The sequence below is a fragment of the Pararge aegeria genome, chromosome 12, assembly GCF_905163445.1.
Source record: "Pararge aegeria chromosome 12, ilParAegt1.1, whole genome shotgun sequence".
Classification (NCBI taxonomy): Eukaryota; Metazoa; Arthropoda; class Insecta; order Lepidoptera; family Nymphalidae; genus Pararge; species Pararge aegeria.
Window position 1 is genome coordinate 2,862,106 of NC_053191.1, and position 26,559 is coordinate 2,888,664.

At 34.5% G+C, this 26,559-nt stretch overlaps 1 protein-coding gene across 1 annotated transcript in view; it reads left to right on the plus strand.

Moving 5' to 3' along the window:
* The window catches only part of LOC120627910 (fatty acid synthase), a 55,463-nt gene that overhangs the window by 20,214 nt on the left and 8,690 nt on the right, over window positions 1-26,559 (plus strand). Inside the window, exons 8-35 of the mRNA XM_039896034.1 lie at window positions 5,699-5,841; window positions 6,119-6,322; window positions 6,459-6,648; window positions 7,569-7,728; window positions 8,655-8,824; window positions 9,666-9,817; window positions 10,137-10,320; window positions 10,804-10,952; window positions 11,472-11,656; window positions 11,781-11,900; window positions 13,511-13,620; window positions 14,270-14,460; window positions 14,534-14,703; window positions 14,961-15,224; window positions 15,311-15,431; window positions 15,566-15,859; window positions 15,978-16,421; window positions 16,698-16,868; window positions 17,152-17,282; window positions 17,836-17,986; window positions 18,343-18,514; window positions 19,428-19,540; window positions 19,845-20,006; window positions 20,261-20,389; window positions 21,443-21,522; window positions 22,112-22,267; window positions 22,788-23,039; window positions 23,410-23,563. Coding sequence (XP_039751968.1) covers window positions 5,699-5,841; window positions 6,119-6,322; window positions 6,459-6,648; window positions 7,569-7,728; window positions 8,655-8,824; window positions 9,666-9,817; window positions 10,137-10,320; window positions 10,804-10,952; window positions 11,472-11,656; window positions 11,781-11,900; window positions 13,511-13,620; window positions 14,270-14,460; window positions 14,534-14,703; window positions 14,961-15,224; window positions 15,311-15,431; window positions 15,566-15,859; window positions 15,978-16,421; window positions 16,698-16,868; window positions 17,152-17,282; window positions 17,836-17,986; window positions 18,343-18,514; window positions 19,428-19,540; window positions 19,845-20,006; window positions 20,261-20,389; window positions 21,443-21,522; window positions 22,112-22,267; window positions 22,788-23,039; window positions 23,410-23,563 — 4,922 coding nt within the window. The remainder of the gene's footprint in view (window positions 1-5,698; window positions 5,842-6,118; window positions 6,323-6,458; window positions 6,649-7,568; window positions 7,729-8,654; window positions 8,825-9,665; window positions 9,818-10,136; window positions 10,321-10,803; window positions 10,953-11,471; window positions 11,657-11,780; window positions 11,901-13,510; window positions 13,621-14,269; window positions 14,461-14,533; window positions 14,704-14,960; window positions 15,225-15,310; window positions 15,432-15,565; window positions 15,860-15,977; window positions 16,422-16,697; window positions 16,869-17,151; window positions 17,283-17,835; window positions 17,987-18,342; window positions 18,515-19,427; window positions 19,541-19,844; window positions 20,007-20,260; window positions 20,390-21,442; window positions 21,523-22,111; window positions 22,268-22,787; window positions 23,040-23,409; window positions 23,564-26,559) is intronic.

Here is a 26,559-nt window from a genome sequence, read left to right on the forward strand (position 1 = left end):
AAGCAGTTCGTACAACCAAGTTTTTACTGGATATACTTCATCTTTGGTAAAATGGTAAAATGTGCAATGGTGGTAACTACCCACGACCGATCCCAACAGAATAGGCCAGGGAAAATCAGAAATTATAAATTACCTAGTCGCTATACTTAGATTAGAGAGAAATTATAAATTACCTAGTCGCCCTACTTAGAGTAGAGAGAAATTCAGTGATTATAAATTACCTAATCGCCCTATTTAGACTAGAGAGAAATTTGGAAATTATAAATTACCTAATCGCCCTACTTAGAGTAGAGAGAAATTCAGAAATTATAAATTACCTAGTCGCTAGTTAGACGCTACTTAGACTCGCTACTTAGACTAGAAATCCGGAAATTATAAATAACCTAGTCGCCCTACTTAGACTAGAAATCCGGAAATTATAAATTATCTATTCGTCCCTGCTGGGGCTCGAACCCGGGACCTACCGCTTATAAGACCACAAGCCCCACCACTGCACCAGAGAGTTCGTCAAAAGTGTTTTTAATCGAATTCTATTTACGTATAATAGAGATAACATTAATATGATTTCATTATTTACTTCTTTATTTTACCTTTGTTAAATCACAAAAGTACTAATCATTATCTTAAATAGGTACGGTTGGTGAAATCCAAAGGAAAATAAAAAAAAAGTTTACGGGGTATGTGAACGTCAAATTCAATTTTTTGGTATTCCTTAATAAAATTGTGAAAAAAAACTTGTACATATGCCCCATGTGAATGTAATTTTTTTTAATACTTACTATAAAAAGAAATATTTCCAATAATTTACTGATTATATGTTAAATACGTTTCTAAGTCGATTTTATGATAAAATTATATTTATTACTTTCAATTCATAAATTCCATGAGTCGTTGTATAACTATAGTTTTGGGGGTCAGATAATTTCGTTACAAATTAAAAACACGACAAATCGAGCTTCCTCGCTTTTTAAATCGGCTTAAAACAAATTGAGTCCGGTATTCGCGATTTACTCCCGACCATTAAGTACTGCCTCGGGCGGAAAATAACAGAAATGTTACCCTAAATAGAATGAAGCAAAACAATACAAGAAAAGCGCATAAAAATGGAAAACAGCTAATGGATAACGCTGGGAAAGAGATAGGAAAACTTAGCCAACGTTTACTTAAAGAGCACTCCGACATAAAATTAAAAAGCTCTTTCATCTCACTATTGTCCACGACACAAAGGGCAAAGATAAATCTCCGTTTTAAGATTAACGCGCAATGTGCTTTTTATTGTTTGTTGTTTACAACTTTTTATATTTTAGGTAAACAACTTTGGTATCACTTATAAACTTTGTTTTAATGTTTTATCAATTAATACTAATATTATAAAAAGGAAAGATTTTTTTGTTGGCTTGTTTGTTTGCACCAAATAGGCTCCGAAAGTTCTGGAACGATTTTAACCATTTCTTTGCTAAAGGAAAGCTAAACTATCACGAAGAAACAAAGGCTACAATTTATTCTTAAAAAAGTTGGAGATCCTTAAGAAAAATGCAATAATGTAACCAAAAGTAGAACATTCTTCCTATAAAATTCATTATTTGTTGTGCGCGGAGAAAACTATTGATGATACATAAAAAATATGTGTTATATAATTAAAGTTCTCATTATTACCTTACCTTTGGTAAGAGTCCGGGAAGAAATAGGTCTATCTATCATAATAGCAGTTTTTGTGTTCTAAAATTTTATTAGATCGCCGGTAGTAACAAAAATTGGTAACATTAGTAATGCAGTATTCATATATATTCAAATAAATAGTTTTATCATCAAGGATATTGATATAGCAGTTAAATACTTTTTAATTAATTCCAATCGGACATTTAATGTGGAAGTTATCGCGAGTTTACACCTGAACACAAACTAACAGAAAAAGTTATTTTTATAAATTACACCCGATGTATTTTGTACTTGAAACAAATTGTTTAAATTTCGTGATTATCAGTGTTTTGACCTCTACAGCTGGGCACAGGTTACCTGACTTAAAATGTAGGGTTTAAAAGCACAGACCCACCACGCTGCTGCAATGTGGGTTTGCGGGCATGAAGGATTACTATCACATGCTAGTGAAAAAAACCGGGACGAAAATGGTTGCTTGTTTTTATTTATAAATAAAAGGCTACTTATATTCTATGTCGCAGCAGGATGCAGAATAAAAAGATGTTAAGACTAATATAAATTTATTAGTCTAAGAATTACACTATTAATTATTATAAAATTAAAACCAAACTTATTAACTATGCTCGGCCAATTTGTGGTACGAGCTACCTAGCCTAGGTGTTACAATTAATTTCCATAGGAAGCGTGGTAAAAAAGGAATTGCATCACGATTCAATGCTAGTTTTCGGAATTCGTTGCGGCTTGGTTAACAGGTATACTATGGCTATTCCGTGCGTATGCCTACGTAACAGGCTACTCAACCGATGTCGGTTATTCCGTTATTTTTGTTTTCCTTGTACAATTTTAAAAAACAGAAACATCGAAACCAAGTACATAAGGTACTACGCAATATATTCTACTCAGTTAAAATTTAAATAATTTATCAGGTAAAGGTTTTTCCGCAGATAAATTATGTAAATTGTAGAAAAAAAAAGATAATGCCCGCTTGGCTTTAGGATAAAGAAAACGATGAGATAACATCGTTGTCTAATAAAAAGTTGGCATGTAAATAATTTGCTGGTTCGTATCGAGTTCGAACTGAAATTGCTTCTCTCAAAGGCCGGTGGATTTCTTACGGATTTTAATTAAAATGATCCGAAGCGGTGATAGCCTGGGGCTTAGGGCTTCGGCCTTTCTTTTATGTGGACCGAGTTCTATCTCCGGCACGTACATATAACGAATTATGTGCGTTTTTAATTTATGCAATTTCACTGTTATATATTCACAGTTAATAGATGGACTGATTGCGGAGATATATCATATAACAATACTCACTTGTACTATTCTGGGGGCCAAAAACACGAGCACGGCGTTGGTTTTTTTTGTAACCAAAGAAATGAAGGCATGTGTAACTGGATACATTCCATATTCCGATAGAGTAATTTTAGTGCAATTACAAAATGTCAAAAGTTTTGTGTGACCCTAAATTTGTGACCCCCGAGGTATCGTGTTCTGAAGTGCTATGTCTGGTCTACTCTTTTATATGGATGCGACACTTGGACTTTAAAGAAGGAAAGTCGTTCGAGATGTGGTCATTACGAAAAATTTTTAAAATATCATGGAGACAATTCATCTAAAACGCTCAAGTATTACGAAGGCCAAAAGCCAACGAAAACTGATAAACTGATGAACTGAACAAAGGAAGGTTAGGTTTTTCGTTCCCTGTACGAGTTTCCACGGTTGATCCTTGTAGGGTAAAGTACCAGGAAAAGAGCCCTTGGGAGACCAAGAAAGAAGTGGTTTGACGATATAAAAGAGTGGACCGGACAAACCTATTCGGAATTGAAGAAGATGGCCCATCATCGTACGATTTTCCACCGGCTGACCTCCGAACTTCAATATGAAGATAGGCATCTAATGAAGAATTTCACTCTCTTTGACAGTGAAGGAAAACATCGTGAGGGAATCTGTATGCTTCAGAGTTCTCTATAATGTCAGCTGTTTTCAAGGGCGCGTGAAGTCTGCCAATGCACACTAGTAGGTGGTGGACGACATAAGCCTTCTGAGATGTGACCCGTGTCCTGTAGTAGGATGCTAATGGGTGAAAAATTATAATGATGAATTTTATAAAAATGGGTGCGGGTCGATAGAAGTCGGAACTTCTACACACGGCATATTTTGCTTTCGCAATTTTAAGTGTTTCTTCTCGCAAAACATTAATATTGGGATCGAAAATAAGTAAATAGAAATAGTTTAACAACTTCATTCAGTGACTCGTACACGGTATAGGTGTAACTTTCCAAACTCAAGTGGATTCTTGCGTGAAACTGAATCTTTAATGCCGATGATTTGAGGTCACTTCTGCTTATATATAAATAAAGGTTCATCTCACGTGGATTTTTGTCGGAGTGTGCCTGATTACGTTCTAACTAATTCGGGCTCGTATGTGGCTCATGGTTATGAGAGACGAGTCGAAAATCCATCGGCGTTCAGCTGTATCCCGGTATTATTGAAGTTATACTTCTTTGGGCGCGTTAGGTAAAAAAGGATGAGAGTAAATTTTTACGATGCGCACCGTCACAAAAAACCGACACCCTGAAGTTAGCTATAAGGTTTGACAATATACACTGAATTGTCAAAGTCTGGGGGCTCATTGATTAAATTGTACAAAAATATCAAATTTTAATGTTGAGTGAAACTTGGTTTTCAGATAACTAACTGTCTATTAGTGTTTCAAATTTAATTATGTTTATTATGTCCATTTTTTTTAAATACAATTATGTAGAAATATTATTTTTGTGATATTGAAATTAACCTTATTTAACTAGATAGTGCGTTATAATAAACTTTCAATGTATGAAATATCTTTTTTCTTTATTAGTTTCGTTTTTTCTACAAACGTAGAAAAGCGAAAGGTAAAATATTTGAAAAGATTTTTATTTTGTTACGCCAAAGTATAACTTCTAAGCATACATACATAAGTACACACACGTTTTTTTTAAAAATAAATACCTTTATTACACTTTTCACCGTGATGGATCCGAATTATGAATAGTTCTTTGTTATATTTTTACAAGTATAAGGTAAAAGGTTTCCCTACTGTCACGTTTGCCATTGTGCGGATAATATTATGGATAATTCCACTAAAACGTTTGTTAATGTGGGGTTTACAAAGGACAATATTTGGGACGTTTTCGCAGATGATTTAGAATGAATACTTTATAATGCTCTTGTGTGACAATGGTAAGGGACGAGACGAGTTTGTCCAAAAAATGTGAATTACGATGACATTTGAAAATGTAGATGAAATATTATTATGTCTGCACGACAAAATGAATAATTGCCAGACCTTGTTGGAGCACTTTAAAACTTAATATGCATAATAGTTATGAAAAGAGTTATTTTGTAGATTATATGTGTTTAATTAGAGCTTAAGTATTTCATGTAAAGAATGCAGACAGTTGTTTCTCTTCAGGCATTGCAAAAGAGTAGTGTTAAAGATACAGTAAACTTATTTTAGGTAATGTTGATGATCAATAACATAAATATAAAATTAAGAAAATTAAATTCATAATGTGTAAAAGTTAACGAGAGCCTTTGCTGATAAACTGTAATTCAGTATGGCAAACTGTGTTTAAGTGTAAAGTACTTGTGTAAAAATCTAAAAAAAAAATATATTTTAAACTGCGTACTACAATTTCAATTTGTACACGGTGGCTTCCGGCTAAAGTCAATGCCGTGCATACAGGGTATGCTCTAAGAAGCCAGATGATATAAAATGAAAAAATATAACACGTCCTGGAGATTTTGTCTAGTTTATTATAATCTGTCCGCTTAGTGCACACCCTGTTTGAACGCCACTGTTTTAGGGTTACCTACATTAAAAACACTTTTAAAACCTCAAGTTTGTGAGTAGCACCGGTTCAGAAGCCTAATTCTAACAAAAAAAAGCCAGCAAGGACTCAGCAGAGGCTCTCAACATCAACATTTGCTATCAGCAAATTAGTAGTATTAAAAAAATCTAAATCTGTTTTGAACATTTCATCTGTTTTTCCATTAGGTACCAGAGTTGGAGATCCTGAGGAACTCAAAGCTATAGACGCAGTCTTTTGCACGGGTCGCTCTGATCCACTTATGATTGGATCAATTAAGTCTAACTTGGGGCATAGTGAACCTGCATCCGGACTTTGTTCAATAGCTAAAGTAAGCTGAAATGTTTTTTTTTTTTTAATGAAGTATAATAAATAATCCAAATTGTAAAAAAAAAAAAGAGAAATTCCTAATAATTGGAAAGGCAATTCTCGAATACCCAATAAAAGGTAAAGTTAGTAATCATAATAGAACGCCTTTTCAAAATAAAGGAAAACAATAAGTAATATAGATGGTAATTGCCAATTAAATTGCGACACTCAACAACTTCCCAAAATACAGCCCGAATATAATTGAGTACTCATTATTTATATTGATTTATTTCTTATAGCTCTGTATAGCCTACACCACTGGATTTATTCCCCCAAATCTAAACTACTCTACTCCCAGAGATGGAGTTCCAGCTCTAGCGGAAGGAAAATTGAGAGTTATTACAGAGAAGACACCATGGAATCGAGGCATGTCTGGAATAAACAGCTTTGGGTTTGGAGGTGCTAATGCCCATACTCTGCTCAAGAATTTCGCGAGAGAAAAGGTTTGCTGTTCTGACTCGATATTATGCTATGTTAACATTTATTTTCTTCCTTTCCATAAATTTACTTTCTCTTTCTTGTATGCATTACGTATACATCTTCATTTATTTGGCCACTCTAACCAATGTATTCTTTCAGGTCAACAACGGCATACCCACAGATGATCTTCCACGTTTAGTATGCGCGTCAGGACGTACGGAATCAGCTGTCGCAAGGATCCTCGATGACCTGGAGTCCAAAACAGTTGATGCTGAGCTCATCAGATTATTACATGCGATTCATGATGAAGATATCACTGGACATGTTGTTAGAGGATATACTTTAATAGGTAATCGATATGGCTAATTAAACTGGTCAAACTGTTCAGTTAAACATTTTTCAGCTTACCGCATTACCTGAAGATCATGCTTTTAAGTTCTGTTTACAGTTGTCTATTTAAATCTGCTTTTTTATTCTAAACAGTCTTGACTCATCATCACCATCATACCAACCCATTACACGGCACGGGTCTCCTCCCACAACGAGAAGGGGTCAAGGCCGTAGTCCACCACGCTGGCCTCGTGCGGATTGGTGGACTCTACACAACTTTGAGAACATTATTTAGAACTCTAAGGCATGCAGGTTTCCTCACGATGTTTTTCTGCACCGTTGAAGCAAGTGATATGTGAATTACTTAAAGCGCACAAAACTTAGAAAAGATGGAGGCGCGTGCTGGGTTTCAAATTCAGCTCCCCGAAAGTTAAGTCGAGCTCCTACCTACTGGGCTAAACTAAACAGTCAGTTCTAAACAGTCTTGACTTTATAGTCAAGCTTAATCATAAATTCCGCTCTTTCAAATTATCTCTATTCGCTTTATAGCGGTGATCAATTTTGACAAGATTTTTTTTATTTACTTTTATTTATTTCTTAGCTTTTCAAGGGAAACAAACAGTACTTTTACACATAAAAGTAATGTCGTATTTTTGTATCACATAAACCAATGAAGTTTCCACAACTTGGTTATACATATAATACGATAACATTAACCACAATTGCTTAGGAATAAGTTCCTACCTAAGCTATATTGTTATTGTATTATATACAAAAAAAGAGAAAAAAATTTTTTTTTAATTAAAACAAAAATGAGAAACAAAAACTTTTACGCTTACAATACTTATTTTGCCATAATAAATTTTCTAAAAGTGCCAATTTTGACATGAAAAATGTCCGTCTCACAATTTTCTAAAACTGTTTCTTTGTTTCCTTTAGGATCGACACCGACCAAGAGCGTACCTCTTGCTCGGGATGTCCAATACTTCTCCGGCGTCCGTCGTCCAGTCTGGTTCGTTTACTCCGGCATGGGGTCGCAATGGGCCGGTATGGCCACCCAGCTTATGAGGATTCCTATCTTTGCTGCTGCTATTGAGAAGTAAGTTAAAATCTTTATTATTTTTCGCGTTGGGCTTATATATTGCTTTAAACTTCCTATTCACTTTGAAGAAGGGATAATTATTATTATATTATTTCTTACAATCATAAGTAATGAAACTCCACTGAGTGAATTGAAGTGATACTTCAGACAATATGTAATGTTTACCTCTATGCTTTTTTATAATAACTAGCTGTTGCCCGCGACTTCGTCTGCGTTTGATTTTGTTTTTAAAGTATTCAGTATCGCTAAACCTTAAATGAGTATAGTAGTATATATATATAACATGTGACTGTCAATTAATTATAGACAAAAAATTTGCAATAAAATAAAATTGCGACTATAATTAAAGATCCAAGCTACCCTATCTCTTAAGTCGGACCAGACTGCTCACGGTGTGCCAATTTAATTTAAAATCGGTTCAGTAGTTTAGGAGTCCATCGCGGACAAACATCGTGACAGGAGATTTATATATATTAAGATAAGATAATAATAAATGCTTTAATTCAGGCCAAATACCCATATGACGAAGATTAAAACAAAAAACACAAAAAATACTGTGAAGATAAACAAATATGTACAGACTACGATCTTAAATTAATACTTACTTAAATCAAATTAAAATTGCAAACAATACAAAATAATGAAAAACAGTAAAAAATTTAAAATTTAAATGAATATCAACCTACAATTACAAAATTTCAAAAACTAATGCAACGCTATTTTTTCATATCGTACTATGTATTTCAAAATATCATTCATAGTGTACCAAAAGTGTTGAGTATTGTTTCGTTTCTTTCCTACTACCTTATCTTGGCAATGATCCCACGGAATGATAGCCTTTATCCGTTTAAATTTCGAAAAATTAAGAAGTCTTCTGTTACTAATATTACATGGATGTACTGAATTGCTTAATTTTTTACCAGGTGTCACAAAGTTCTGCAATCGAAAGGCATAAACTTAACAAAAATTATCACGGAACCTGACCCAAAGATATACGATAATATACTCAACTCATTCATTGGTATCGCAGCTGTTCAGATAGGTCTCACTGATATCTTGAAGGCTCTAGGCATTGAACCTGACTATATTATTGGTAAGTACGATACTCATATTTGTTAATCAGTTTCATTGGTTGATGGATTTAATTACTACAGCTATTTAAAAAAAAGGTGTACTAACAGTTCCTTTTTAACTTTACTCTTGTATTGGATAAAAGCAGCTTAATTTTCATATCATGGATTTCCGCAAAGTAACGCCACTTTGCGGAAATCCATGATATGAAAATTAAGCTCAATTTGCTATACTCCGCGAAAAGCAGGAGAATCTGTTTGGTGTAATTTATAATTTCTTCAATCCTTATTCTGCACACGATATAATGTACCCTCTACGCACGTTTCGCTCCGAAACTTGCAAAAATTATGTTGACGTTACAATGAATAGTTATAACAATTATTCATTGTAAAGAAATGAATTATTGTTATAACAAATCTCCTTTGTAAAGTCAACATCTCCTGATGATGCTCCGATATAGAAAATTGTAGTAGTTGTAGTATATCAAATTAAGCTTAATTTTCATTTTACTCTTGTGTTTAATACGCTTGTGCCAGATCTCATAAATAATTTTGACCCGTTTTCATCGATACTGTCTGAAATTTGGTTCACATTTATAAATTAAAAGTCTGAATTTAAAGCTCGAAAGTCACCACCGGATCTCTTATATTTTGTTTGTTTTAGTAACAAAGTTTTTGTAAAAACCATTAGAAAGCCAAGTATTTGAATAACAAGTCATTTTTTTTTGTTTCAAATACCATATACATTTTCATGTGCATACAGCGAAAAACGGTTGTATTGACATTAAATACAGGTCAGTCGGTACTAAGATTTAAATGAAATGAAGATGATGTGGAAGGAAAAATAACCTTATTATGTTTTAGGTCACAGTGTAGGCGAGCTCGGTTGCGCTTATGCAGATGGATGTTTCACTGCTGAACAAATGATTTTGTCTGCGTACAGCCGCGGTCTTGCATCTATTGAAACTCCATTTATCAAAGGTTCCATGGCTGCTGTTGGACTTGGTTACAGTGAAGTAAGTGTCTAGAGCATCACGTTTATATTTAAGTTAAGTAGTTAAGAGAGTAAAAAATTAAAAGAGAAAATACCATATTTATTAACAGCAGTCCAACGATGACCAAGTGCGGATTGGTAGACTTCACACACCTTAGAGAACGTTATGGGCAACTTTCCACGCTCGTACACCGTTACAGCAAGTGATATATTAATAGCTTTAATCAAAAACGCACATAACTCCGAAGAGGTGCGTTCCAGAGATAAACTCGATCCCCTCCGAAAGGGAGCTGAAGCCCTTACCACTAGGCTATTGGTCATCGTATTTCTCTTTTTTATAGATCAAAACAATAGTCCCACCCGAAATCGAAGTTGCCTGTCACAACGGCCCGGACTCCAGCACCATATCTGGTCCAGCTGATATCATGAAGACCTTCGTCGCGAAGCTCGTTGCTCAAGGTGTCTTCGCTAAAGAGGTCCCATGTTCAAACATCGCCTACCACTCACGCTATATTTCAGAAGCTGGTAAGTAATCTATCTTTAATAGATTTACTGAATTTTTTACCCTAAGGAAACTTCTAATCAAACTTTTCAAACTGTTACTTGAATTGTTGATTGGTGGGTTTTCAATAAACTATAAACCTACTAAACTACATACACTAAAATAAACAGAACTATGAACTGTAGTCACTATTCTTAATTAAATCTCATGAGACGGTTAAGTACTGTACAGCATGGGCAGGAGACAGTAATATCCCCGGGAAAGAATACAAATTTATCTTCTCCCACAGCTTTATCAATTCTCAGAGCAACAGAACACAAATAATATATGTGTATTAATAAACGGGGGTAAACTTCTCCTATTCCATGTTCCAGTGATTTAGCAGGTGGGCACGTTAATTATATCCCTTGTCAGAGTATATAATCGGCGGGGGATATAATTTTTATCTCCCGCCCGTGCTAGCCCTGCTGGTGTGTTATTGTTATCTTGTTTTTTTTTTCGTGTAGGGCCAAAACTGTTGAAATACTTGAGACAAGTGATACCTGATCCAAAGCTTCGTTCAGAACGTTGGCTTTCTACTTCTGTGCCACAAGCTCTGTGGAAAGATCCAAAGGCTGAACTTTCATCTGCCGAATACCATACAAACAATCTCTTGGTAAGTATACTGCGTCTACTATTGTTTGAAATGAAAAAAACCCTTTATTATGTTTTCGTGGTTATTGTATGTAATGTTTGTTATAAGACTGAATGTTTTCAGAATAATTTAGAATAATTTAATTTTAGAATTATCAAGTCCTTGCTCGGACCCTGGAATTTAATAGTTCCAATTTGGCAGACTTTTATTATAATGAAACCTTTTAATTGAACTTCATCATGATAAATCTAAATTATTTCAAATGTTATTTCTTCATGTTTCAAAACAACCTAATTAATAATTATTTGATTTTCTTCTTTATTGGTTTTCTAATCTCATATTGAGTTTATCATGTGATAATTGAAATTGTTAGAACAGATACTGATTATTATATTGTATTCACGACATATTTTATTTCGTGTATGTACAACTGACTTTAAATCCAACTCGCAGTAGCTGTACTATTTATAATTAAAACCCTCAGATCAAAACAGTGTACTTACGTTGGTTCATTGATTTTCTACTGTTATTTTCTGACAGAGTGCGGTACTATTTGAAGAAACTGCCCGCCTGATCCCAGCAAATGCAATTACAATAGAAATTGCACCACATGGTTTACTTCAAGCAATTTTACGTCGTTCATTGAAGAAGGACGTCATAAATATCCCACTAACAGAAAGAAAGCATCCAGATAATGTACAAGTGTTGTTGACGGCATTGGGAAAGTAAGTGGTTAATGTTCTTAAGATGAGAGAAAGTTTTGTTTAGGAAGGGTTCTTTTTATTTAAACTTAAATGTAAACCAAACCTTTAACTTTAATATGAAACTTATTAAAGTATTGTTTGACAGACTATACGAGGCCGGACTAAACCCTCACATGGCAAATATTTACCCGCACGTGCAGTTTCCTGTATCACAAGGAACCCCCATGATTTCACATCTCGTCGAATGGGAGCATAGCGAAGATTGGTAAGAATTTATATAATTTAATAGAATCGTTATCTCTTTAGAGCCGAGTTATAGATATGATGTTAAATTTCCGTGGGATGCCTTTAAGCAAAACTTTTACCAATGGTTACCTAGTACCGTATTCTTGGTGTACTGTAAAATATTAAAGCTTTTTTCCTCGGTGTCTTTCCGTGACAGATAAATGAAAAAAAAATCGAAACCAATAGTAACATTACGGAAATGGTTTTTTAACTTTTCTGTTTTTTTATTGAAATACAAATTGAATGATTAAAGATAGATCGGTTTGACCACTTTGTGAAAAAAAAAGACATTTGAACAGATAACTTAGAAAATACTTAATTATTTCTACAGTAGGTACCAAGAACCATATACGGTACCATTAAACAAGCAATAAGCTATTCAAATAAAAAACGTTCTCTCAGGCAACGAAGCTGTTGAGGATTTACGACGAAGGCTTAGTAGGGTCCCGTCGGATACGGCACCCAACAAGCGGGTGGCCTTAATATAATACGTAAAAAAAGTCTTAATTTATTATGCAAAATAGTCCGAGAGCTTCCTACGATTTTAGTAAGACATTTAAATATGAAAGATTGGCAATATACTGATCGGAAATTCAAAATGAACCACCAAGTTCTAGGAGATTTCTCCTAAGTTTTTCGTTTCATTAGTTCAGGAAAATAAACTAGACCAAGTTCTGGGAGATTTCTCCTGAGCTTTTGTTTCGTTGGTTCAGGAAAATAAGGAGGATCTAGGATATTATCTGAAGGTTCTTTTTCTTAATCTCATTGATTCATTTATAATAGACCACACTTAACATCTTTCACTTTTTATTTGGGTACTTTCTTTTCTTTACTCCTCATAAAGAATCCTGGCGATTTTGATTAAGCACATGTGTTTTTTTTTAATCCAGGGTCTTCTAAGCTCTTTGCTTCAATAATAAATAACCCACTTATTTCTATTGCCTGGTTTTTGCGTATATTCCTGCAAGTGACCCGAAGCGGACGTAATAAAGTCGTACAAATATAAATAGCACCCCATTCGTCAGGAGGCCGCAAACAAATTGCTCCGTTCTGTAATTTTGAATATATATCTTGTTCAATATTCACTTCAGCACCGTTGGTTTGTGACTTTGCCAAAACGTTCTCCTTTTTTGGTAAAAGTGGATCCAGATAGTTAATATGATCAATTGTGTGAATAAATGAAACTGTACCAATTATAAGTTATCCATGTTAAATGCTGTTATCTATTTAAATTAAGGAAAACATATTAACATACTAATAAAACGTATTATCATAAAAAACTCATGCGGTATTGTAAATAAAAAGACACATGTTTAATACCTTGTATTATGAGCCTTAAAGTGATGCTATTAACAACGAGCAAGTGTGATTAATATATACTTATTTCATTATAAACACTTTTGAAATCTCTATCTATATTTTCTCAAACAATTTTTTTCGTTTTTATTTTTAATAAAACTGTTAACTTAAAACTTTAAGTTTTAACAATTACAACCCTGCCCGGTTTAAGTTAAAGTCTAGTTAAATAAACTCAGTCGGGTATATTTTTTATTACCATCTTATAATATCGCATTAATATTGCCTCATCAGGTACGTAACATCATACAAGGCCCAAGAGAAAATGAAGTCTGGAGAGCGAACAGTACGAATGTCTATTGCGGATGAAGACAGTGAATTTATGGCAGGACACGTTGTTGATGGTAAATATTAGCCGATAAACTTAAATATCCATTTTATAATAAGGCTTCAAAAGCTAAAAAAAGGAAAAGCAAAAAAAATAAAAATAAAATATTTTATAGATGTAATTCGAAATACTTAACTAGAAGGTATTTTTTTACTTACTAGCTTAGTAGTCGATGTTTATGGGCAGATTACTCTTAAAATTAGATTGGTTTATTCAATGTAGTCCTTAATATTCGTACTAACTCAATGCATTTTAACTAACGAGAAAGATATAGCACTAAACGATATAGCTTAGTTTATGTTAAGATATGATTCCACGCAGAAATGTATTTGAGCTAAGTGTTCACTAGAATGCATGCATACCTTATCTCATATCTTAGTGTTTCGACTGTCATCACTCTTTTTACCGCCGTCTTTGGATAAAATTTAAACTCTACGACTACGCAAATGTGTTGGAAAATAAACCATTAAACTAAGTCTGCGACAAGCAGATAAATAAGTACGGTTTGCCAGATATATGTTGTGCTACATTACATAAAACAAAAAAATACCTTTCAGATTTGTCTGGTTGTCACGTCATTAAACTTAGTATTCATGCAAATTAACTTCCACAACTTCTATCCGACGCTGTAAAAACGCTAAACTAAACTAAACTATATTCTCTAGGACGTAATTTATACCCCGCTACTGGATATCTGGTAATGGTTTGGGAAACTCTTGGAATGATGATGGGAGAACTACACACGGAGGTGTCTGTGGTATTCGAGAACGTTCGATTCCAGAGGGCGACCAATATCCCCAAAGATGGAAATCTCGAGTTCATCGTTATGATACAGAAGGGAAGCGGACAATTTGAGGTAAGAATATTTTCTAGTGATGAATGATAAAAAGCAAAGAATGCTTTCCTAATGAATAAATAATGTTGTTTAGATCGTGGAGAGTGGAGCATCAATCGTAACAGGACGTATATACGCTAAGAAAAACATCGGTCAAGATTACAGAGTTCTACCGCCAGCACCTGAAGCAACTGGTCCCAATGTTAAACACATGCTCACCAAAGATTTCTATAAGGAATTACGTCTACGAGGATATCAATATGGGTAAGTCGGTAGTAGGAGTGTTTCAGCATTACGTTTTCTCTGAAACTTAATATAGCAACCTGAAATGTATTAGTAGTTGTGTACATTTTTTCAGATCTTATGAGAGCAATAATTTTCCAAATATTTTCTTCTGGAATAATTCAAAATACTTTTAAATGAGTCCTAATCTTTTTTTGGATAGAAATAATCTGTCAACGGTTAAACTTATGTAATATTGCACAGTAAAATAATATAAGTACAACTAATTTTTTTTACAGTGGCATCTTCAGAAGTATCATTGGCAGTAACATAGAAGGCACTCGCGGGCGCCTCGCCTGGTCTAATAACTGGGTAGCCTTCATGGATTGTATGCTCCAAATGAGAATCGTTAGTCAAGATACGCGTGGTCTTTTCGTCCCTACTAGAATTCAGAAGCTTTGTATAGACGCCAATATGCATTATGATGCCATTTCCAAAATGAACCCGGATTCTACTCGTCAGTCCTTTGAGATTCGAGTTTATCCTCATGTTGATGTTATTAGGTAAGATCAACGTTGTATTTTGAGTTCACAAATCGTTTTAAATATTACACGATAATGCAGCTTAATCTATTTTTGTCATAAAATAGGGCTGGCGGTGTGGAAATTCGGGGTCTACATGCTACTCCTATTTCCAAAAGAATTCCTTTGGGCGTGCCAGTACTTGAAAAAAACGAATTTATACCTAACTTCGGCAAATCAAAAATGAAGGTAAATTCATATCTCTAGTAATACAAGGTACCATTCGGGGCCTCTATTTTTGCTTTTACAAATGACTTGGTCAATTGTCCTAGTCTACATTTCTTTAATAATAGATGTTTTAATGTAATATACCCTTTTTTTAGATCGAAGATATCCTTCGGGCCAATATACAGCTTATCCTAGAAAACATTCAAACTTATAAAGTCAAAAGTATTGAACTTGTTGATGAAGAATATAAAAACAACAACTTAAAACCTGTAATGGAAATCGTTGGTGATGTACTTGGTGATTTGCCTTTAGTACAAGCGGAATTATCAGTTTTATCTGAAGATCCTTTGCCTGATATGCCGTCCCATATAACTGTTGAAAATAAGAAGCTGCTCGGAGAAACTAACACAGTAATATTTGTTGGTGCTAACTTACTTAGGCGGCCAGACGTAAGTTGTCCTTCATTCATGAATTCTGATTTTATTGCATCGAGCTTATGAAGAAATAACTAAATTTGATTTACGTTTATTCGTCAATTATTAATATTATGCTATTCTTGTCTCATAGGTACTAAAGCAAGCCTTATCAACCCTGCGTGATAAATGTTTCGTTATAAGCCGAGAAAAAGATCGCATTAACCCCAAAGACTACTCTGATAAATACGATATAATTACTATACAAGACACAGGCCTAGAATACTTAGTTCTTTTCAGAAAAAGAGTTGGAGCTAAGCCTGCGAAGTTTGTAAAAATTGATACCGTAGATCAAACTTACGCTTGGGTTGACAAAGTTAAGGAGGAGCTTAAAGCTGGACAAAAACTTGTACTTTATAGCCAAGATGAACTTATAAATGGGCTCTTAGGTCTTATTAATTGTCTAAGGAGGGAACCTGGTGGTGAAATTGTTTGTGGTCTCCTTTTGTCCGATCCATCCGCACCACCTTTCAACCCTGATTTGGAGTTCTATGAAGACCAGTTGGATAAAGATTTAGCTTTGAATGTGTATCAAGAAGTGAGTGATGTTATTTTTTATTATATTCTCTATCTCTCTATATGTTTCGTAAAAACTGGATAAAGCACCCGTCAGCATCAACTAGTGTAATGATGATGATAAATTTTATGGGTTTTGTGGCTGGCTTTGTCTTATAGGTCAACAATGTAGCTATTATTTCCAGGCTATTACCCTATTTAAGTCCCGTTTTACAGCAGTTTGTACTTAGATTAAAGATGCTGCTCAGAAGCAGGTCGACGGTAGAACTGTGCTGTTCTTGACAACTTTATTTTCCAGGGTCAATGGGGCACATACCGCCACTTACTCCTGGGGGATCTGGATACCGTCGAAGCGCACCATGCCTATGTCAACACTACAACTATAGGAGACTTGTCAACGCTTAAATGGCTGGAAGGACCCATCCGAGAAAACCAAGCCTTCAAAAATCCTGACAGTGTGTTAGTACATGTGAGTATATTTATTTATTACCAGCTACCTTACTCTTTCTTCTTGGAGGTTTATAGCAAACCCGAGGAATTTCTAAGAAACATTTGCTCAGATGAGAAAAAATAAACCGGTTTAAAATTGAATAGCGCCTTAAACTGCTTGGATATTAAAGATGTTTAAAATTTCTTCTCTTTATGAGCAGCATCAGCCGGTTTATGCAATTATAGTTATGGCTATCATAACAATTTATTTGACGACTTTGCGGTGTATCTATCGCAGTAAACATGGATTGTTTTATTTCCAGGTATATAGCGCTGCAATGAACTTCCGAGATGTAATGACGGCTACAGGTCGTGTCACAGTCGACGCTGTGGCTCGAGGCAGGTTAGCACAAGAATGTGTGCAAGGTTTCGAAATCGTTGGTAGAACTGTCAGGTAAGCATTTGTTCATAGAAACAGGTGTGCCTATTCTAAACCAAGTAGTAGTAGCTTTTTTAATATAAAACCCTAAGCAAGTTTAAAAATTAAGTCCTAATTAGGCTTAGGTTAAGGTTAGGTTTAATTGAATTTTTTAACAGAACCAATTAAAATGGTTGATAACGAAATCATTATTATAAAAGTCAAGCTAAGACAAATATTTAATATTTAAGATATTTTAAATTTAGTATTACTATATTTTTCCTACTCTATTCTGTCAATAAGGATGGCTCCACTAACTTTAATATTTGATCTGAAGATTTCGGATTACATTGAATAATCAGGCGTATGTTGAACAGCAAAATATGAGAATAAAGCTAGCCTTTTTAAAACTCATTCTTAGGTACCTTGACGATAATTGTTTGGTAAGTAATGACGATCTTAGCTGGGTCAAAATATAAACAGTTCATTTGATCCATTACATTCTTACTGCATCAATAAAATCATTGTCTAAGAAATTATCATCATTATCGTCATCAGTTTTAAATGTGGTTAAAACAATTTTTTGTAGTGGTGCCCGAATAATGGCCATGGTGACCAACTCTGGTTGCGCGAACATGGTTGAAGCAGACCGAGCCCTAATGTGGAATATTCCCGACGAGTGGACCCTCGAAGAGGCCGCCACCGTTCCCGTCGCTTATGGAACTGTTTATTATGCCATGGTTAGTATTGCCAAGATAAATAATGCTTAAGAGGAGAGTTTTGTGGATTTTTTTCTCTTATCATTCATTATTTCTTATCTAGTCATTCATTAATTCGTCGTTTTAGTTCAAGTCATTGAACTTATTTAAGAAAATTAAAATTTTATATACTTTGGCAAAACAACGAACCCTTACAGTTTCTCTTGCGTGTCTGTATATCTCAAACATTTTACGTCTAGATTTAGCAGTTGCAGAAACGTGTTTTACCGCCACATTGGTGTTTTTAATACATTTGCTCAAGATTTGAATTTGGAATAAAATTACCATGTTTTGGTTAGAAATATCTAGATTATTAATCTGAAGATGATATTTTATAGATAATGGTAGGCCAACTTCAACGCGGTGAGTCAATACTGATTCACGCTGGCTCTGGAGGCGTAGGTCAAGCAGCTATTAATGTAGCATTCCACTACGGTTGTGAAGTATTCACCACCGTGGGCACCCCAGAAAAACGAGCGTTCATTAAGAAACTGTTCCCGCAATTGAAAGGTAAGGTTTAGATTCTCAATCTTATATTTTCTCTCAAGATTTAAACTAAAATAATATGCTGAGTTAAAATTGATTAAACAAATAGGTAATTCACACTAATACAAATTATAAATATATAAATGCGATGTGAGTGTGTATGTCTGGTTTTATTTACCCGTGGGTGACTGAGCAGTTGAGCCGACCTTCACAGAAACATGTTTCTTAGATCCAGGAAATAGACATAGGATAATATTTATCCCGGAAAGATTCTGGTAAAAGTTATTCTCGGGATTTAAATAAATAGCACTTGTGCATAGCTTCACTGTTAAACTTATCTTTGTGAAATTTAGCATACAAATAGTTTGCATCCTAGAGATAAACATAAACCTGGGCAAATACAGAGTTCTCGCGGTATTTCTAAAAACCCAAAATAAACGCGGACGAAGTTGCGGGTATTTTATTAAATAAACTTTTCAAACCTTTGACTTTACAAGATACCTAACTGAAAATCAAGAATAGATTATGCAGGTAAAGTGAATATACCTTATTTTAATAAGGATAGTTATCACCATAGAATCGGTTGAGCAATCTAAGATAAAACCAGCTTTTCAAGCTTATGACAGCTATTTTTCAACCTAGAGGTTCTTTTAAACAACTGTCAGCAGATTAGTACCTATTTTAAGAGGAAGAAATACTTTATTGCACACTAATATAAAAATATACATAAAATAAACAAAAGAACAAGAATTATAGGCAAGCAAAGGCGGTCTTATTGCTGCAAGCAATCTCTTACAGGCAACCACTGGCAGAAGGAAAAGCTGCACGAGAGCTATTTTAATTAATTTTTATATTTTTATTGAACAATAAACTTGAACTTGTTTTTATCAGTTCTTCAGTTTGTCTTGAGTTATTTATTTCAATTTCTGTATTACAGACAGTAACATCGGCAACTCGCGTGATGCATCTTTCGAAGACATGATCCGAAAGGAAACTAATGGCAAGGGAGTCGATATGGTCCTCAATTCACTATCTGACGAAAAACTGCAGGTAAAATTAATGGAGTGTTAAATACCACAAACATCTTCAACTTCTGTGGAAGCTTTTCTCCAGTAAACTCTCACTATTGCCTGACTACTGGCTGTATTACTTTGCTATTGAAATGATATATGGCTACACAATTATGTAGCCCATTGTGAATTGCTAAATTGAATACATTTTTTACCAATTTTTTTTTCTACAAATTTGTCCTACATTGTCCTAATCCTATTGATTTTTAAGCGTATTATCAATATGTTATTTAAAATCTGATTATACTTTAAAAATTTTAATGACCTTTGTATAATATCCTTAGGCATCTGTGCGTTGTCTCGGCTATCGCGGGCGTTTCCTCGAGATTGGCAAGTTTGATATCAGCAACAACACCCCCATCGGAATGTATTGCTTCCTCAAAGAGATCTCCTTCCACGGTATTATGTTGGATTACATCTTTGAACAAGGCTACGAGTTCAGAAAGGTTAGGATGCATCATTTTTTACATTGTTTTTGATGATATAATACGTGTCCTGTAAGAATAGAGTTTTGATACAGACAATAAAATAAAACTCTCTGTTTAAATAAAGCTAGAATTTATTACAATTTTGTGCAATAGATTCGCCTGGACTAACTTAAATATAATATTAAATACCATAAGTACGGTATCATCATACGAATTTCAATTATTGAAATTAACACTACGTGCACTATATTTATTGTCTTTGATTTCTCTAGAGTTTACAAGATCTCCTTTTATCTGGTATGGAGAGTGGAGCCATCCGTCCTCTCACATATTGCACGTTCAACAAAGACGAAGTCGAAGCTGCCTTCCGTTACATGGCTGCCGGGAAACATATTGGAAAGGTAAACAGCTGCTTTAATACTTTTCAAGTAAAGTCAAATATTTCTTTATACAGATTATTCTCTTGATTATCTTCAATGTTTACTTTGTTTCAACGCATTTACATATCTATGTTAAGAAACATTACTATGATGACTTCAATATCTAATGTTAACGTGCAATTTTTGTTTGCTTATATACAATCAGCGTTTTTGTTTATTTTATAATTGATCTATTATGGTTTAGTCACGAGGATTCGGCTCCGACGAAGATAAAGGGGCTGGCTGAAAATCAGTGCTGGGCTAATACTAAAGTATTCAGCTATACTAAGCTAGCTCGTTCCACACACATTTTTATTTAATTTTAAACAATTTAATGATACAGATTTAACATTTTAGATATGTGATATTATAAGGACGATTCTTTCTTTCAATATATCTGAAAGCATTTAATACAGTGATAAATTTGACAGTCAAATGGTGCAGTGGGCAGCCGTGGGTTCGATTCCCACAACGGGAACATGTTTGTGTGATGAATATGAATGTTTTTCAGTGTCTTGGTGTTTATCTGTATATTTTAAGCATTTATGTCTTATTATATTCATAAAATTATTCGTCAGCTATCTTAGTAACCATATGACAAGCTATGCTTACTTTGTGGGTAGATGGGCGATGGCCCATCAATTGATAGATTGTCTGGCGCTGCTTGTGTCGAGTGACTTCCTGTAACTCGTTTGATGTCGTCTGTCCAACTAGCTGGTGTCTACTCCCGCTACTTCTAAAATTACAGTGCAAGTGGCAAACTTTAATGGCACACTGATATTTAACCAGTAGCGGTAGTATCCACCGGTTAGAATCTATCACATAGATTAATTTGCTATAATCTGTGGCAACCCTATAAATCTGGTGTGGTAACAGTGGTCCCAAATGCTTCAGTGAAGATGCGATTTTCCGGAAAACCACATGCAATCAGTCTAGCAGTGTATTTTTAAATGATGAGACGATAGCACATTTGTTATATATTCTATTATTACTATTATTACTTATGCTTCTTACTTACGAAATTATTGCCTACAGGTCATCATCAAAATTCGTGAAGAAGAACGAACAAATCGACCAGTGAAACCAAAAAGCTTCAAAATAAAAGCAGTTCCAAGGTATGATGTTGTTTGTCTTCGTATAACGAAATGTTTTAAAGCGAGAAATAAAACATGTATATAAAGAACATTAAGCTTAGTTTGCGAAAGCTACGCGAAAAGCAGGTGATTTTTCCTTGAGGTATTTGAAAGGTCGGAGAGCAAAATAGGCTACAATCGTTTCCGCCGGAATTCGTAAAAACCCGTAATAAACGCAGACAAAGAAGGGTGATAATTTAATTTAGTATTTATGGTATATTAAGATATGTATTAGTATATTTATTTTTTTATATTTATCGATAGTATTTTTTATTTTTTTTTATTTGTGTAGTCTGGTTTATGTATTAGTATGTAGATATTTGTATGTATGTACTAAATAGTGTACCCCACCTATTTGTTTTCTTTTTAGTTTTCCTAATCCTAAGGTTGCCTGGCAGAGATCGCTACTTAGCGATAAGGCCGCCTTTTGTATCCTGCTTCATTCTTCATGTGTTTGTTCTTTTTTTGTCTTGTTTCTTTGTTTGAGTGGTGTACAAATAAAGAGTATAAATAAATAAATAAATAAATAAATAAATAAATAAATAATTTAATATTTTCGTATTGTTTCCAGATACATGTGTACTGAAGAACTGGTTTACGTAGTTGTGGGAGGTCTTGGAGGTTTTGGCCTTGAACTGGCTGATTGGCTCATCCTGAGGGGTGCTAGGAAAGTGGTGCTCACGTCGAGACGAGGAATTAGTAATGGCTACCAGTCTTCTAGAATAAAGTAAGTATAAATTTGTTATAGGAATTGAGTACCTCAGAAAAATCTATATTTAATAATATTTTTTTAATTTAAAAAGAAAAATTGGACCAAATATAAAAAACCTGTCATTAAATTAAACAACGAAATTATTCGTATTTGTTTAAGTGTAGATTTACCCTTCTAGATACTTTATAATTTTTACTTCCTTTTTCCTTGGATGCTTCTAGTGTTTAACCTAGGCCTTGATTCTATATGTTACTGTAAAGTATCACATTTGCAAATGCTATATTGTTGACATCAAAATCTACTAATATTAAATGACTATAGATAGTAGACTATAGATGTCGGGAAAGATTGATTACTTTAATTATATCTGTATGAATAATCAATAAAAATTAATTACAAGAAAAAAGGCAAGTAATAAAAAAACCAGTTACATTCCCAGAAATTCTGTAAAGTAAATAATGACTCCATTGGTCCTTCGAGCCGGATATGCATTAAGTTTGCCGAAACGTGTTTTAAAATTGTACTTTTTTACTAGAGCATGGACCAGCTATGGCGCCGATGTTAGGATCTCCACTCATGATATCACCAACGAATCTGGCTGCGAAGAGATGTTAGCAATGGCGAACTCCATGGGACAGGTTGAAGCAATCTTTAATTTGGCGGTCATACTTAGAGATTGCATCTTCCAGAATCAGACTCCAGAGTCCTTCAAAGTATCCTTTGCACCGAAAGCCTTAGCAACGATGAATCTGGATAAACTTTCGAAAAAAATGTGTCCGGCTCTTAAGTAAGTGAACTACTAATTTTATAACAATAAATATCCGTTAATAGACTAAAAACTATTGAAATGATGTGGTAAGTTGTAGGTAAACTATTATAACAGGGTTATAAAAATATGAAATTAAAATTACAATTTGTAATAAACATAGGTTGATTGATATATATTATTTTTTAAATTCATCATCGTCATATCAACCCAGTACCGGCCCATTACAGAGCACGGGTCTCCTCACACAATAAGAAGGGGTTAAGGCCGTAGTCCACCACGCTGGCCTAGTGCGGATTGGACTATTACAAAATATTTAATAGATTAGTAGGACCACATATCGTAAAATTTCACTGTTGGGACACTATGCTATAGGTACTTATTTTTTCAGGGACTTTGTGATATTCTCCTCCGTATCCTGCGGTCGTGGTAACGCGGGTCAGGCAAACTACGGCTTCTCTAACTCAGTGATGGAGAGGATCTGTGAATGGAGGAAGAAGCTTGGCTTCCCTGCCTTGGCGGTGCAGTGGGGTGCTGTTGGCGATGTAAGTTTTTCTAAAATTCTCTTTTGAATTGAAGCATCTACAGGCGAGGGTAAACTTGATTGCTGGCGTGGCCACTCTATATGATGGAATATATGTACTATAGGTAGTTGAGTTGTCGCGATATAAAATAAAATTTGAATTTTTCTTTTTTTTAAATTTAATAAAAATGCATAGTTATGCTATAAACAGCCAGTATTTTGAAACAAATTTGTGATGCTTTCTTTATCTTTTCATTATGCCTTATCTGATTGCTGTCGTAATCTGTTCTTTTATACCAGGCGTCTCGTCACACATTTTTTTGAATTGCGTTATTGCAAAAACCACTAATTAGATTACATTTTGTTAGTTATCGGCTTGGCACATATTTTGCATGCTACAAACCACTTTGAACTGGCCATTTCGTTGCATTACATATTTTATTTGTTTTGAAGGCCTCATGTGTCGATACCACGTTCCACGTTCACGATGTGAGCACACGTACAGGTATCCTAGGGCATCAATGGTGTATAGCGCTGATCGGGCCCAGAGGCACACATTTTAAAACCTTGAGAGCAGTTTAATTTTTGTGCTCTGGGGGTCGAGACTAGGGGGCCTTGGGTAAGGGGGGTCGAGCTTCTGATCCAAGACCCCATTAATGACCCCTGAGGCTATTTATTAATGAGTTTTCAAAAAATGGGTCTACCGGGTATATAGTAGTTATTTGTAGTTGTAGTTATTTGTTTGGCCATTCAAAGGGACATGCTGCCAGCATCTTGGGTAGCTGGAGGTAGTATCGAAAACGTGCTTAATTTTATGTTCTTTTATTTTGGTACATATACTATTTTTGTTTATAAATATGTTAGGTACTTCAATTAATTTAACTATGATGTATACGTTATGTTCTAAAATCGGCCATTCTGTTGTATGAAAATGATTATTTATTTAGTTATAAAATTATTTACAAAAATTAAATCAAACCTTTCGTAAATCACACCCAATTATTTCTTGGCAAACGTAGCCATGTTAATTAATAACGAACCAAATATTTTCTATCAAAATTTACATAAGTACAGATTGTCTAACAAATATTTGTCATAATATTTTATACCTCTAAATCGAAATAAGGGTGTCACTAGCCTTAATTACAAGAACAAGAAAGCGGTAATAGACTAGTGGTTAGAGCTTCGGTCTACCTTTTGAGGGACCGAGTTCAATCTCCGGCACGCACTTCGGAACTTTTCGAAATTATGCGCACTTGTGTATGCTTGTTGAACGAAGGAAAACGTTGTGGGGAAACTTAAGTGATGAGAGATCTTCATAATGTTTTCATAGTGGCAGAGTACGACCCTTATCCTGAGAGAAGACCGTATAAGGGGTTTAGAATTATGATGTTGATTATAAAACAACATATTTATTTTCACTTGGTAATTTCATTATTTAATTAAATAAAGTTATTCTTGCCAATTGTGCCATGCTTGACACTAACAACAGCAATGAATTGCATTCACATTTCATCATTACACAACGTGTAACGGAATTAGGAATCACTGTTGAAGGATGCGTAAGTATATTTCATAAGGAATCTCATTACATCTTACACAAGATAGAACAATGATTGTTAAATTGTAAAATTATGTTGCGAAAGAGCAACTGCTGAGTTTCTTGCCGGCTTCTTCTTCAGTTGCTAATTATACTGTCGCTAGTCTACTTTACGAAGTGTACATACAATCTTATATATGTACCTACAGAGTTTGGGTATCGCGTGTTATATAACACTAGCTGTTGCTCACGTTCTTCGTCCGCGTTTATCACGGTTTTCTTTTTATAATCCTCTGGAAACCGTTTGTTTTCCTCGGTCAAAAAGTAGCCTATATAATTGATAGCAGTTTTAACAATGCCCTATCTGGGTGTCTAAATGAAACACGTCATAGCACAGGTATTGTTTATTGTGCGCAAAAACACGACTGCCATTGATTGATAGAACGGGCGCACTCGTCGTGCAATACATTTTGTAGTGATCAGCAAAATGACACATGTGTCGCTCCAGCAGTTTCGGAGTAGATACTTCGGGACCGTGGCGACAGCTAACTCGAGCTCTTTTTAAGGAATTGTCAAAAAGGGTTCCGAGTCTACCGGTGATCCTGGAGTGAGAGTGGGCAGTTACCTTGGCCTAAGAATTAGTTTGGCCATTCAAAGGGGCGATGTTGCCAGACTCTTAGGGATTATGCCTTTCTGCGGTGCTTTCGAATGTTTTAGATTTTATTTTGTTTAATTTTGGTACATTTTTTTCAGGTTATTTAGGGTTATTTAAGGTTATTTATGTTTATGAATAAATAAACTTGACGGAAACGAACATTGACGGCCGACTGTCGCAGTGGGCAGCGACCCTGCTTTCTGAGTCCAAGACCGTGGGTTCGATTCCCACAACTGGAAAATGTTTGTGTTATGAACATTAATGTTTTTCAGTGTCTGGGTGTTTATCTGTATATTATAAGTATTTATGTAAATTATTCATAAAAATATTCATCACTCATCTTAGTACCCATAACACAAGCTACGCTTACTTTGGGGCTAGATGGCGATGTTTTTATTGTCGTAGTAAATATAATTATTTTTTTTATATATAAAGCTATAAGGTCGCCTAATTTTACACGCTATGTTGTGATGTTTTTTTCTTATGTCTGTAGTTTTGTTTGGTGTGCGTCATAATCCTTTACCAGTCCTTTAAGTTGATGTATGTCTCCATTGAAATCCAGAGCGAGTGGTAAATCGATTTACATAGTAATTATATCTTAATTATATCAGCAACAGAAGACAGGTTCATTAATTAATTGGTTTAAGATTTGACTTAAAGCACTCTAAGTTATAATTACAACAACGACAAGGACAATATACATATTGCTATCTTACTAGCCCCAAAGTAAGCGTAGCTTGTGTAACGGGTTTTTATGAATGATATACCTAAATATTAATTCATAGATATTCAAAAGTGCTTATATTAGGCCTAATTGAAATAA